Here is a 15,972-nt window from a genome sequence, read left to right as displayed (position 1 = left end):
GGTTGCCTCTTGAGTTGACTCACGACTGTGCCGAGCACTAGCAACCATACGTGCAGCTTCACCCTGGCACGAGGAGTCTGCTCAGGGGGACAGTCCAGCCAGCCCTTCCTGTCGCCAGACCTCCCTCTGTCTCACATCAGAGTCCCATCACCAACCCTGGGCTCCAGGAGGGGACAGTGCAACAACTACTCACTAGCAAGCTCTTCAGGTTCAGAGAGCGTTCCTTCTTGAGGATGACCAGTGCAGCCAAGCCACAGAAGGTGTAGCCACCGTGAGCCTCCATCCCTGGCACGCCGCCGATACCGCCTTCCCAGTTCTGGCACCTAGGAGATTGGAAGAAGATGACCATGCAGTGCAGGGATGAAGACGAGTGTCTGCTCTATGGTCTAGGTGGCAGAGAGTAAGTTTGCTCTGATTAAAGTATACGGTGTTGCCACTATGGATAGAGAGGTGCTGCTTTATTAACTTGGTTGCATGTATACGTGAGTGTGCGCGCATATGTGCATGTGTAATGTGGAGGATGGAGACCAGCTGGGGTGTTCCTCAGGAGAGTAGCCACTTTGTGTTTTGAGACAGGGTCTCTCTCAATGGAACCTGGGGATCACAGCTTTGGCTAGGATGTCTTTGCCAATGAGTCCTAGGGATGGCCTAACTCCACTTCCCCAGTGCTGGGATTACAAGCATGCCTGGCTTTTCACGCGTTATTGGATTCAGGTCCTCTTGCTTGTACTGTACACCCTTTATGGGCTGAACTATCTCCCCAGCCCTTGATGTGTTAATGTTTGAAGAGTCCTTTTCCTAGAAAACAGAACTAGAAGCCTTGGAAATTTAGAAACTGCCCACTTATACAAGAAATGTGATGCCGGGTGTGGTGGCGCACGCCTTTAATCCCAGCACTCGGGAGGCAGAGGCAGGGGATCTCTGTGAGTTCGAGGCCTGGTCTACAAAGCGAGTCTAGGACAGCCAAGGCTACACAGAGAAACCCTTTCTCAAAAAACCAAAATAAAATAAAATAAAGGTGGTAGCACTGGTTACTTTCCATTGGGGGAAGGTTGCAGAGTTCCATACATAGCAGAATCATCCAGTTAAAACTTAAAACAACAAAACACTGGTTCTGATTATCTCTGAGTACAAGGTCTACTAGTGAATACCTTTTTATTTTTATCTACTTTCCTTTTTTAACTCTACCTCTGGAGCTCAAACCCAGGTCTCTGCACATGCTAGGCAGGCACTCTGCCACTGGGCCCACCTTTTGCTTTTTAGAGTAGGTCTCCCTAAGTTGCCCAGGCTGGCCTTGCACTCACTCTGCAGCCCAGGCAGGACTTGAATTTGGGATCCTCCTGTTTTAGCCTCTGAAGTAGCTGGAATACAGGCCCACACTACCAGACTGCCTGGCTCAAAAATTCTATAATGAACACACACACACACACACACTCCTACACACATACTCAAAAATCCATTTTTGAGCTATGTTTTACCGTGTTGCCCAGATGGGCTCATGTGATCCTCCATCTTAGCTTCCCTAACTGGAACTAGCTGGGTATGGTGGCTCATCTCTATAATTTCAGGACTTGGAAGGTTGAGGCAGGAGGATTGCCTAGGCTACAGAGTGAGATCCTGTCTCAAACAAACAAACACCAACAATAAAACCCCTAAATATAAGACTGTGCCCAGCTTGTAACTGCTCAAAAATAACCTTTATTTTTTTTTAATGTTAGAATTTGCTCCATATTGAAAATATCTGAGGTGAGTGCAGTAGCACATGCCTTTAGTCCCAGCACCTAGGAAGCAGAGTCAGACAACTATCTTGATTGGAGGCCAACCTGGTTTACAGAGAAAATTCCAGGCAATCAAGAGCTATAAACTGAAGCCAGGCTGTGGTGCCGCATGCCTTTAATCCCAGCACTAGGGAGGCAGAGACAGGTGGAGTTCAGTGAGTTCGAGGCTAGCCTGGTCTACAGAGCTGTTACACAGAGAAACCCTGTCTTGAAAAACAAAAACAAAAAATACATAGTGAGACTATTTATTGAAATTCTTTCCTTCTTTTCTTTGTTTCTTTGTTTTTTTCTTTCCTTCCTTTCTTTTTTTCTTTCAAGTCAGAATTTTTATGTGTAGCCCTGGCTGTTCTAGAACTCACTCTTTAGACCAGGCTAGCCTTAAACTCACAGAGATTCACCTGCCTCTGTCTTCCGAGTGCTGAGATTAAAAGTGTACACCACAACGCCCAATCAGAGGTAGTTTCTTTTCTTTTTTTTTTTTTTTTTTTTTTTTGGTTTTTCGAGACAGGGTTTCTCTGTGTAGCCTTGGCCATCCTGGACTCACTTTGTAGACCAGGTTGGCCTCGAACTCACAACGATTCGCCTGCCTCTGCCTCCCGAGTGCTGGGATTAAAGGCATGCGCCACCACGCCCGGCTCAGAAGTAGTTTCTTATTGAACCCAGAGCTCGCCGATTCTGGCTAGTCTGACTAGCAGGCTTGCCCAGAGAATGTCCTGTTTTTGTCACCCAAGTACTGGGATGCCAGGTAGATGCCATGACGGCCCAGTGTCTACATGGTTCTGAGGTCTGAACTGTGGTCCTCCTGCTTGCACAGCAAGCGCTGTATCTACTGCTGTCTCCCCAGCCCATGCACAGTCCACAGTCAGCAGCACAGCAAGTGCTGTATCTACTGCTGTCTCCCCAGCCCATGCACAGTCCACAGTCAGCAGCACAGGGCCATTTCTAGGAACTGACTTACAAAAGAAGTGATAGTGTGTCCAGGAGCACACTGTAAGAATGTTTGCTACATTCCTACTTTAAGAGCAGAATGTCAGACCAACTTTGAAGTTCAGAAGTGGGGGGAGGAGAGGCTGCTACATAAAGTATGGTGCATCTTACAACAGCCTATTACCCTGTCATTTAAGTAGTGCTACAGAGTTATGAAAATGTTTCATGAAATGCTAGAATAACAATGTACTGAATGATTGAATTTTCAGAACTCTGAAAAAATATACATAAGAAAGAAAGAAAGAAAGAAAGAAAGAAAGAAAGAAAGATCAGTTTGAGGCTGGGTGCATGAGGTATTAGTCCTAACACTTGGGAAGCAAAGGCAGATGGATCTTTGTGAGTTCCAGGTCAGCCGGGGCTACATAGTGAGGCTCTGTTTCAAGAAACAAAAGCAGCAACAACAACAAAAATGTATGACAGTTAACTTTAATTGTCAACTTGACACCATCTAGAATCACTGGGAAGACAGTCTCAATGGAGGATTGTGTAGACAAGGCTGGCCTTTGGGCACGTCTGCGGGAGACTGTCTTGGTTGTATGAAATGATGTGGGAAGACTCGCCCACTGCCAGCAGCGCCACATCCTGGGTTTCGGTGATGAAGTGTGTAGGAGTGAGCACGCGGGCTGAGCACTAGTGAGCACATGTGCATTCAGTTCTCTCTGCTCTTGGCTAGCAGGTTTCTGTTCCCTCTACTTCTGTTCTGTGACGTAACCTAGACTTCTGAGCTAAAACAAAGCTCCACACCCGCGCCACACACACAACTGAGTTCTATAAGGACGTTTTTCACAACAATAGAAAATGAAACTAGGACAACTGGTTACATCATGGTGGTATATTACAAGTAATTTAGATTGTCTTCTTCACCTACTTAAAACAAACATGTTTTATCTATATAATAATTTTAAGGTCTGTGTGTGTGCAAGTGTGCACACCTGAGTGTGCGCTAGGGATTGAATTCAGGACCTCACTCATGCAAGGCTAGTACTCTACCACAAAACCTTGTCCCTAACCCTAAATTTTAAATATACATAATGTATATGTAAACATAATATAGACATATAATAATCATGTGTTATGTTACTGTATATATTTTTGTTGTTTTTTGAGACAGGTTTCTCTGTGTAGCCTTGGCTGTCCTGGACTCACTCTGCAGACCAGGCTGGCCTCGAACTCACAGCGATCCACCTGCCTCTGCCTCCCATGTGCTGGGATTACAGGTGTGTGCCACCACACCCAGTTTAAATTATCTTTAAGTGACACTATCACACTGTACTCCCTAAAGTCACACTTCTTCTCTGCTGCGGTAGAACAGCATGGGTGAACAGGCCTTCGTCCAGGAGCTGACAGGACCTCTAAACTCCTCTGCACAGAGCCCTGGTGTCTGGGGACCACAGGCGTTCTTCTGAGATCGTGCAGGCTCAGGAAAGGCAGTGCGCAGAGCCCAAAGCCAGCTACACGCTCTGAACAGACAGCTCCGCTCTGTCCCTCATCCTCCATCACCACCCAGGCACGAGCCTCGCTTTACAATTCCAGTGCATTTGGCCACTTGAACTAGAGAAAGCACTCATGTTCGGAAAGTCTGGTGAGTGAAGAGTTTGCAAGGAAGATCAATTCTTTATTTTACTAAACTAATCTTTGTTTTAACTGAAAAGGTAATATTCAAAAAGTTTAAACAAAGAATTAAAACCGCAAAGCAGCTTCCTGCCCATCCTAGACCCCTAGGCCCTATTACCATCAGTTTCTGTGTTAGTCTGACTCTGTGTCTCTTTTATACACATTACACATGCTACACACACACACACTACACACACACACACACACACACACACACACACACACTACACACACACACTACACACACACTACACACACACACACACTACACACACACACACACTACACACACACACACACACACACACTACACACACACACACACACTACACACACACACACTACACACACACACACACACACACACACACACCACACCATATACTACAGACATGTCCTCCACTTTCCGTTGGTTTTTATACAATCAGGAGCCCATGATACACCCTCTTCTGAACCTTGCTTTTTTTTTTTTTTTTTTCTTTTTTTTTTCAGTTAATAAAACTCTTTGGAAATGACCATGGTGGCACATGTAATCCTAACACCTATAGGTTGAAGAAGATGAGAGTTCACAGCCAGCCTCAACTATATAGCAAGTTCATGGCTGGCTTGGACTGTATGAGACCCTGTCGTCACCACACCCACATGCACATACACACCATGACAACATAATAGACTTAATACTAGAGCCCAATAGACAGAAAAGCGTTTAAATGGAATAAATGGCCAGGATAAAGAAAGCAGAAGACATGAACACAGGCTAGCAATAGCAAAATCCTAAAAGCTGGGTGATCGGGGTTAAGAGGTCCTAAACGGCTGCCAACAGCATGCATCCTTTGACAGACATTGCTGCCACCCACCTCTACAGCACTGAGACCACCTGAGGGGGATTGGAAAGAACATAGGGCTGTGAAATGCTGTGTTAGGCGGAACACAGCCATTGCAGTCATGGTCTCACAGCACCCGTGATTGCCTGCTATGGACCTGCACAAGACTGGGCCTGTCAATGGTGAATCATGATAGGGGAGGGGCTCACCGGGGCCTACCCCGCCCAACTGAACTACTGGCTACTGATGAATTCTGGGAGAGAGGCAGCCACTGTCTTGAGTTGTGTCCCATTGAGAAACCGAAGCTCCACTGATATCTCCAAAGCCATGGTGACACAGACAACCCTAGGTAAACTCACTGAGTCACAAAACAAAACAAAAAGACACGAATGTGGGAAAGGGACCTGGAAAGAGGGTGAGGAACAGGCGGGAGATAAGAGGGTGGGGTGGCAGTACTGACAATGCACTATATGTATAAAATTGTCTAAGAACAAATTGATAAAAAGCCTTTTAGAATGAGGTTAATACTGCTGTAAATTGAGCAAGCTGAGTACGTCGGCACATGCCTATAACCCTAGCACCCGGGAAACTGGCAGCCTCGGGTTCACAGTGAGACCTCTTCTCAAAAATAAAAATAAAGAAGGAGAAGTCGCCAAAGAAATACTGCATTGCAATTTCCTACTCCCGAAACGTGTGTGCTTCCGAATGAGAGTCCTACTGGGTGCCTAGCACACAGTGAGAATAAGCAACACCAAGATCCACCATTATGAAGTTTCCAATCAGCACCAACAAAGATTCTCAAGGTCTCAAGCCAGGCGTGTGGGGTGGGGATGAAGGAGAAAGAGAAAATCCAAGCAAAACTTCCCATGGGACTGGGCTTCTTGGTGGTCCGGCCATGGTGGCAGGAACTATGTCACCATCACACGCACACTCATTTGGGTCCTGTATGTTCCAGATTTGTAGACAATTCAACATCCCATCAGTTGACACGACACAGAAATGGAACAAGATGTCCAAGGCACAAAGCTAGTGAGTGAGACCCGCATGTTCAGTGAGAATCGTGCTAGTGAGTCCTGCAGGCTGCGCTGCACACTCCTACATGATAGAAAACATCTCGGGGCCCAGCTGACCAAGGAAAGGCACCGGGAGCTCAGTGCAGAGTTAGACCTTGAAGCCAACAACTGCAGAGAAATGGTCCCCACTATAACACCCTATTTTTTTTTTCTTTTGGTTTGCCCAAGGGATGGCCATAGTACCCAAATGGTGGCAGTGGTAGCCTGGGTCTTAGGGCAGGGCAGCTAAAAACTGTAATAGAAGGCCACCATCTTTAGCACGAAGAAACAGGCTACTAGAAAGTGAGGACAAGCTAAGAGAGTCAGAGATGGAAAAACCCAAATTCAGCTCAAGTTTCTACCTTGAAAGCACATATGCTGGGCAAACTGGGCGCCTTGGAATCAAAACCGATCTGAGATCTGAGCCACCACCCACTGCAGGGCGCAGCACTGTTTGAAGTGTACAGCATGAATCTGACTAAGTAGCTTGTCTGCTACAAACAAAGACATCCTTCGAAGCAATCTACCAGAATCCGTTCTCTGCAACAGGCCAGCCACCACGCCCAGGACACAGTCCAAAACTTCAGCACATGGACACGCAGGACAACGAGACATGTCAATTTGCAAGACACTCACATGCTGAAAAGACCTAGACATGGGCTTTTAAAGTTGATTATTATTTTATTTTATGTGTGTGGTGTTTTGCCTACATATAAGCCTGTGCGCCATATGTATACCTCGTGCCCGCGGAGAACATTGTAGAGTATTGGATCCCCTGGAAATCAAGTTACAGACAGCTGTGAGCCACCATGGGGTGCTGGTCTCCTAGAAAAACAGGCAGTGTTCTTAATTGAGCCACCACACACACACACACACACACACACACACACACGCGCGCGCGCACATACTCACATGCACGCATGTGCACACACACACACACTCACACACACATTCGCACACTTACACACACCACCCTACTGAGACAGGGTCTCACTATGTTCCCCAGACTGGTTGGTCTTGAATTCCTGCACTCAGTGGATCTTTGTCTCACCCTCCTGAGCAGTAGGAACTGGCAAATGCTACTGCACCTGGTTCCTCCAAGGGTTCTAAAGCAGATACAATTGTCTATTTGCCACAGGAAATGAAGAAAAGCACACTGGGAAGGAATAAAAAGATGGGACATCTCAACTGAGAAACAGGACTAAAATGAATCAAATCCAGAGAACGCCTAGTTACAGTCCCCAAACCGCCACCATCATCCTACTGCGTCCTCAATGTCTGTTAGTTACTGTGAAAAATCAGATTCATTGACGATGACATGGAAAGTCATAAGACAATGGAGCAATGCTTACAAAATTCAGACAAATACAGTCTATACCATTGCCAACCTACTCATCTCCACCCAGCAGACCACCAAGCAGGCTTGCAAATACAGATGTATGTAGGATCTTAAAACTGTGTTTCCTACATGGCCTTTTCTGAGAACATTTAGAGTACTGTGCTTTATTAAAATGTATGATAATGAAAAAAAGACAGGGCTCCAGCCAAGCAGGAAAATGGAGTGAATTTCATGCTGGAAGGAAGCTTCTAGATGCCTGCTGTGCAGCAAGCTGAGAGCAATCTGTCTAGATCTGAAGCAGGAGGCAAGGGCTTCAGGGGAGAACGACCCAGAACACGCACGCACACATACACACACTCACACAGGCATACTAACACACTCACAAGCAAACACGCACGCATGTGCACAAATACATGACAAAAGAAAAGATTATTTGAGACGTTTGGCTATATGAAGAATGGCTTTGTAGTGCTGGTAGAGAATTTGGAGAATTCCTGATAGATTCATGGTACATGCATTAACTCCAGAAAATGAAAGTAATACCAAAAATATGACCATAGTCTATCATCTGCTGTCACATCACATTTACATGGTGATAAGCACATTTTTAATAAAAATAACAAATAGTATATATACATATATATGTACATATGCAGAAAAATAAAATTAATTTCATTCTGGAAGGAAGCTTCTAGATTCCTGTTGTGAAGTAAGCTGAGAGCAACTTGTCGAGATCTGAAGCAGAAGGGAGAGGGATACACACACACACACACACACACACACATATTATGCATACTATAATGTATATACAATATGTAGCATATATACTATACTGTGTGTATACAAACAGTATGTACTATATATACATGTGTAATATATATTATGCTATATTATATGTAAATTATGTGCTATGTAATATATACAGTATATAGTATACTGTATACAGCATGGTAAATAGTGGGCGTGTATAGTATATACACATGTGTATAGTATATATTATATATATTATTTATATATGTAAGTACATATATACTATTTGTTTTTATATTTTATATAAACACACACACACACATATATATACACATAATACCTTTTTGTTTTTTATTAAGAGGGTTTCTTGTAGCTAGACTGAAACTCAAGATGGGGCTAAAGATGACAATGAGTTCCTACATCAGCCTCCTGAATGACGTGATTACAGTGCGCCCACCATGGGCCACCACACCCAGTCCTGTTCCTGGCTTTTTGCTCTTATAAATGAGTCTTTGTCTCTTTTTTGTATGTGGGTGAGAGTTTCTATAGAAGTGAAGTTCTATAAGCAAGGGTGTTTTGAGATATTTCCAAACTGCTTCAGTCAATTTAGACTCCCACCAATGTCACCCACCAAAGGTTTTGGCCTGTGCCAATATAAACTATAATACAGCATTAATGTAAGTCTGAAAATGATCTCAAGTATTTACAAAGGGCATAATATATAACCCCTAAGACATCTTATATCTTATAATTTTGTATTTCCTGATGGGTGTGGTGGTACACACCTGTAATCCCAGCACTCGAGAGGCAGAAGCAGGCGGAGCTCTGTGAGTTTGAGGCCAGCCTGGTTTACAAAGTGAGTCCAGGACAGCCAGGGCTACACAGAGAAACCCTGTCTCAAAAAAGAAAAAAAAAAAATTTATATTCCCTTTCAGACTTTTCTGTTTCATGACCACTTGCCCTCTAAGGACTGGGGACCATGTGAATTCTCCCACCTTGCTATCCATTCGGCAGTGCCTTCAAAGAGGTCTGGAGTGACGATATTGGTGAGAGAGGCTACTGAGGCAGCACAGTACGCGCTTCTGGAAAGACAGAAACAGAGGGAAACACGTTAGGCTCCAAGGAAAAGCCAGAACAAGGCTCAGTAAACTGCTAGGGTAGACTGTTCCCTTTGCCTGGTAAGCTGCAGTCACATCCCTGCTCGCTCTTGGCACACAGCTGTTCTTCTGGATTAGGGATGTGTGTAAAAGGTTAGCTCTCTATTTCCTCTGACAGACACACTGCACAGCAGGCCACCAAACTCTATTGGGCCACACAAATGAGACAAGGACAGACATATCCTTATGCCTCTAGAGAAAAAAGCACTTCATCAAACAAACAGAAATAGACCTTCCAGTGACAAAGTAGGAACGGAGCTTAAGATGTGGCTGGCCAAGTATGCACAAACCCCAGGTCTGATCTCTAGGACCCCAAAATTGGGCATGGTAGTGCATGCCATAGTCTCAGCACTCAAGAGGCAGAAGCAGGAGGACCACAAGTTCAAAGTCATCCTCAGCTACACAGCAAGTTTGAAGACAGCTTGGGACACATGAGACACTGTTTTAATTTAAAAAACAAGTAGAAACATGTCTTTTGGGCAGGACTTCACACCTATCATGCACACACTCTCCCACTAAGCTATATTTCCAGCTCCTATCTGAAAATGAGCAAAAAAATAAAATACATCCATTTGACTTGAGATAATCTCGTCAGTCTAGTCTTCTAGCCATAATTCTTCTCAGGACACTTTTTCATCTTCCCCATTTGTCACGGAACACATCCAGGGACTGTCTTTTTAAATACCCAGCATGGAAGGCCAGGTGTGGTGGCACACGCCTGTAATCCCAGCACTGGGAAGGCAGAGGCAGGCAGATGGCTGTGAGTTCCAGGCCAGCCTGGTCTACAAAGTGAGTCCAAGACAGCCAAGGCTACACAGAGAAACCCTGTCTGGAAAAGACTAAAATACCCAGCGTTGAAAGACAACTATTTATTTTACTTCCTCTCACATATCTGTCCTCTGAGAGCACAGAGGGAACAAGAAAGGGAAGGTAAAGATAGCTCAGCTTCCATTTTATTTCTTGTATAGATTCAACATGAAGGCAGACTTATTGAGGCATTCCACAGGAATCTCTGCAAAATCCAAGGGCACACTTATCCTACCAGCACTGTGACCAGCCAGGCTCCCACTGGCCAAAGGCACAGCAGGGGCTGAGTTTGGTCAGCAGGCATCTAAAGTAGGCAAGACTCAAGCTTTCAGGCGCCAAATTATTTACCATATGCTAACTTTGAAAGTATGATCTAATTTCCTCCAGGCCTTTAGCCTCTCACAAAGGCTCAGCAGTGTTTTCAGGGGCTCTTGAATCCTAATGAGGCTGGGAGAGGACTTGCAATATAGTCTGCCTCTCATCAGTAGGCGAACTGACAGGGGAGGCTGTTGTGGAATTCTGTCCTCTGAGCGTGACATGGCTACTACATCTTGAGAGTCAGAGTAATCACTTGACTGAGATCCGCACAAGATAGTGTCTATTAATATTCCTGTGTAGGAGGAGGGTGGGGAGGGGTATCGGATCCTTAATTGGAGACTCCAGGCCTTCCCTTTCAGAAACCAGCCTCCCCACTAGCCACATGTAATCCTCCCCCAACTGCACAAGACCGAGGTGAGGATTCCAGTGATGCAGCTATCATGACTAAACTGTTTCTTTGGTCTGTTCTTGCCCTGTCTACTAAGGGTGAATAGAACTAGGCCTCCCAGGAAGAGGCACACAACAACTGGTGGCTGACCAGGGGATAAACAGAACCAAATATGAATTGGGGGAGTGCAGTTATATGCCTCTGAAAGGGAAAATAGGCTAGCAACTGGGGATGAGCTGGTCTGAGGGCAGAGCATCCATAAGGGCAGTTCCAATGCGGCCATCTTTCCCCATGTGGACCGGATGAGCGTGTCTCCATGCTGGAACGGCAGGTATGAGTTCCCTTGATAGTGATGTAAGACATGAAACAGGCCGGGTGTGGTGGCGCACGCCTTTAGTCCCAGCCCTCGGGAGGCAGAGGCTGGCAGGTCTCTGAGTTCCAGGCCAGCCTGGTCTATAGAGTGAGTTCCAGGGCACCCAGGAGTACATAGAGAGACCCAGTCACAAACAAACAAACAAACAAACAAAGTAATGGGATCCTTTGAACCTCACTAACAATTTAAAAAAATATTCTCTAGCCACTAAATCCTAAAACCTATTCTTACTTGCTTAGAGTAGCCAGTGGTGGGCATTTGGAGATCCTGCCCCCAGTTTGTGAAATAGATTCCTTATGCACATGATACAGTGCTAAGCTCTAGGTTCCCTACAGATTTGGAAATGCATCTCGAATGGAAAAACACAAGTTAAAGAGTTTGGCTGTATTCTGGGTGTGGGGGTATATCCCTACACGTCATTGCCAAGGGAGACACCTAAAGTCCCACTGTACAGGCTACACTATTATTAGCCACATACTAATGGTATGTAACTAAATGGTAAGATCCTACTGCTGAAAATACCACATGTTCTGGTTGCAGAATATGGAGGAATTAAGCTGGGACTGAGCTAAAAGCTCACTTCTCACTGGTTGGATTTTTTCTTTTTTTTTTTTTTTTGTGGTACCACAAGACACTATGCTGGCGCTGGAAGAAAACTGTCACCAACAGCCCTGCTTGGCTGTGCACTCTGTGTGTTAATGCCATCACCATTACAGGCAGAATGTGTCTGCTGGTGAAACAACAGTACAACTGTTTTGGGTACAACCAACTACTTTCTTAATGGGGGAAACAATATTTGGTATTGTAAACCAAGACAAAAAAACCTGTGTAAGCAGGAAGGCTGCTGCTAGTATTTTGATAAACAGTCGTGATTTGTCTACCAATTTATCTTCTAAACATTTGTCTTTACATCCATAGGTTACTGATACTGTTGGAACCTAAGTGGGAAAAAAAAAAAAAAACTTTTTATAGTGGACAGCAGTTATAAAGAGACTCAGAATTGGTCAAATTGCTGAAAGTGTCTTACTGTGTCCTATACTATTGAGACACAGGGACCCAGTGCTCAGCGAATAATCATACATCTGTATAATTCCAAGGTTCAGGGAGCACTGTAGAAGAGAATATAAGAATGCAAAAACCACCAGTGGTGGCGCACGCTTTAATCCCAGCACTCGGGAGGCAGAGGCAGGCGGATCACTGTGAGTTCGAGGCCAGCCTGGACTACAAAGAGAGTCCAGGACAACTAAAAAAGAAAAAAGAAAAGACCAGAAGAAGGGGTGGAGTATTGTGGAATTCTGTCCTCCTAAGCATGACATGACTGTTGTCATCTAGACATTAAAGCACCTGTGATCACCCACGTGACACTCAGAAGATTGGGCCTGTTAATGTTTCCTTGTTGGAGAAGGGTGGAGAAGGATCATGAGGCCTTCACCTGAGACTCCAGCCACTCCTTCCTGACCTCCACCAACGCATGTAACCGTGACTGCGGATGGAACTCTAGTGATGCACTGTTTGTGATCCATGCCTTTTCATAAACCATCACGTGAGGCTTTTGGTGGTTCAGCTGCCCAAGGCACCCACGATCCTATGAGCAACCACAGTCAACTCAATGGCTCGACAAGCAGGGCCTGGATGGCATTTTCTTTGATCTCTTTGGAGATGAACAGAAACGGACTCCCAAGAAAAATCATACAACAAATACCAAAACCACTAGTCGTAGACCATGCACAGAGATGGGGAGGGAGCAAGGTACGATGTTCCACGCAGTTTCTCCCTGTCTCTCCGAATCCGGCATCACAGCTCTCAAGTTTGTCTGCCTTTCTCCACCGTCATCCGAACCCACGACATTATCATCCGCCGGGATCAGCCTGATTGTCTCTCTCCTTCCAGCCCAGAAACCAGAGGACATTTACTAAAACACTATAATTCATTCGCTGCAACCAGAGAACTAGCAGAGAACAAATCAGATCATATCATTGCCTACTTAAAACCCGTAAGAATGTATTTGCCAGCCTCTGTAATGAGAGTTCAGGGCCTCCTCACCCTGTCCCCAGGCAGCCCTCTGGCTGGCTCCCTCTTCCCACTGTTGCCCCAGGCCTCCTACGCTGCTCAGTCAGCTGCTGCCTCTCCTCTGTCTCCAGAGAATACTACAAATTTCATAGCTAATTCATGAATGAATAATGAATAAATAAAAATGAATAAATACGGCTAGAGAGATGGCTTAGAGGTTAAGAGCACTGGCTGTTCTCCCAAAGGTCCTGAGTTCAATTCCCAGCAACCACATGGTGGCTCACAACCATCTATAATGAGATTTGGTGCCCTCTTCTGGTGTGCAGGCCTACATGCAGGCAGTATACTATATACTTAATTAATTTATTAATCTTTTTTAAAAAATGAATGAGTAAGACTCCCTTTATCCATATGGTCATTTTTCCAGTACTAGGAATTGAACTCTGTCTCATATGTATTAGGTAACTGCTGTAAATCAGAGCTGCATGTCCATTTTTTTATTTTTATTTTGAGACAGGGTCTCAACTTTGCCAGGCTAGCCTTTAATTCACAATTCTGCTCAGGCTCCTGAGTAGGAGTCTGGGATTCCGGCTTCTTCCTTAGCTGTTCATGGAGGTTCCTGAGGTACCCAGAAGCCATCAATACCTGAATAAGGCATTCTCAGGAACTACCAGGAGTTGTTCTAGGCCCCAGAGATCAAGAGGCCATCTCTGGGTAACCAACTATGCCGGTTTCCCATTTCCTCTCCTGAGCATTGACTGGTGCTTCTAGGCAAAGGAGAGCAAAGAAATGCAGAGTGAAAAACTGTGGACTCCCTGTTCTAGAAGGCAGGTAAGACAAGAAAACTGGAGGAAAGCTACAGCTTTGCCTTGTCATTCAAATCTTTCATCCACTGTACAAATGACAACCAGGAACTCAATGGCAGATCAGTCCCAGGACCACAGTAGGGGGGGATTAAGCAATCACATCGAATTGGCTGGAGAAGTTCCCCTGAATTTGACTAGCATATAAATATGAACCCAGAAAAAGACTCTATTTTGGAAAATTAGAGAACAATATGTAAAATGAACATTTTAACAAAACACCATGGAGACTTTGCCATGCTTTGTTGGCTTATGTCTAGTCTCATTTAGTTTCTTTTTTGCTTATTTTTGTTGTTGATAATGTCATTTGGTCTTCTGAGACAAGGTCCCTGTGTAGCCTTGGCTGGCCTGGAACTCATAAAGATCTGCCTTCCTCAGCCTCTGGAGTGCTGAGATTAAAGTGGCGCACCACCACACCCTGTTGTTTTGAGATAGGGTTTCTTTATGTAGGCCACACAGGCCTTGAACTCACTATATCCTGCCTCAGCTTCTTGAATGCTGGATATTCTGGGTGTGCTACCATGCTCAGCTTCAAAAACTAAATTGCCTTGCAAGCTGCCACTACTCTCTAATGGCAGTGTTCCCTCTAGCTAAGCTCTGGTCTAAAGTCAAGACAGGTATGGTGGTTTGAATAAAAATGGCCACATAGGTCCATAGGGAGTGGCACTTTCAGGAGATGTGGCCTGGTTGGAGCGGGTACAGTTTTGTTGGAGGACGTTCGTCACTATGGGGGCAGGCTTTGGGTCTCCGAAGCTTGAGTCCAGGCTTAGTGGCTCACTTTCTCTTCCTGCTGCCTGCCAGTCCAGATGTAGAATCTCAGCTCCTTCTGCAGCACCATGTCTGTCTGCCTACACATCAGCAGCACCATGTCTGGCTGCCTACACATCAGCAGCACCATGTCTGCCTGCACAACACCATGCTTCCCACCATGATGATAATGGACTAAACCTCTGAAACTGTAAGCCAGTGCCAATGAAATGTTTTCCTTTATGAGAGTTGCTGTGGTCATGGTGTCTCTTCAATAGACCTAAACTGACAGCAAGAGCCACTCAAGTTGGGCATGGTGGTGCACGCCTTTACTTCCAGCACTTGGGAGGCCAAGGCAGGCAGATCGTTGTGAGTTTGAGGCCAGCCTGGTCTACAAGGCGAGTCCAGGACAGCCATGGCTAACACAGAGAAACCCTGTCTTGGGGGGGAAAAAAAAAGCCAGGCGTGGTGGCACATGCCTTTAATCCCAGCACTCGGGAGCAGAGGCAGGTGCATCTCTGAGTTTGAGGCCAGCCAAGGCTACACAGAGAAACCCTTTCTTGAAAAACCAAAAAAAAAAAAAAAAAAAAAAAAAAAAAAAAAAAGAAAGAAAGAAGAAAAAGAAAAGGAAGAAAGAAAGAAAAAGAAAAGAAAGAAAGAAAGAAAGAAAAGAAAGAAAGAAAGAAATTACTTATGCTGGGCAGTGGTGGCCCACATCTGTAACCTCAGCATTCAGGAAGCTGAGACAGGCGGATCTCTGTGAGTTTGAAAAAACCCTGTCATCTCAAAAAACAAAAAGACACAGAGAAATTACTTATTAGCCAGGCATGGTGGCACAGCCTGTGATTCCAGCACTCAGGGAGGCAGAGGCAGGCAGATCTCTGTGAGTTCGAGGACAACCCAAGACAGCCAAGGCTACATAGAGAAACCCTGTCATCTTAAAAAAAACAAAGAGAGAGAGAGAG

At 45.1% G+C, this 15,972-nt stretch overlaps 1 protein-coding gene across 2 annotated transcripts in view; it reads right to left on the bottom strand.

Annotated features, from left to right (window-relative positions):
- The window catches only part of Fntb (farnesyltransferase, CAAX box, beta), a 75,595-nt gene that overhangs the window by 17,979 nt on the left and 41,644 nt on the right, over nucleotides 1–15,972 (bottom strand). For both annotated transcript variants that reach the window (XM_051147875.1, XM_051147883.1), the window contains exons 7-8: nucleotides 9,340–9,426; nucleotides 194–323 (exon numbers count right to left, since the gene is read on the bottom strand). In XM_051147875.1, the coding sequence (XP_051003832.1) occupies nucleotides 194–323; nucleotides 9,340–9,426 (217 nt within the window). The remainder of the gene's footprint in view (nucleotides 1–193; nucleotides 324–9,339; nucleotides 9,427–15,972) is intronic.

Source organism: Acomys russatus, chromosome 1 (genome assembly GCF_903995435.1).
Source record: "Acomys russatus chromosome 1, mAcoRus1.1, whole genome shotgun sequence".
In the NCBI taxonomy this organism is placed as follows: domain Eukaryota; kingdom Metazoa; phylum Chordata; class Mammalia; order Rodentia; family Muridae; genus Acomys; species Acomys russatus.
Note: the sequence above shows the minus strand (reverse complement) of the source record. Positions and strands in the feature narration are given on the sequence as shown.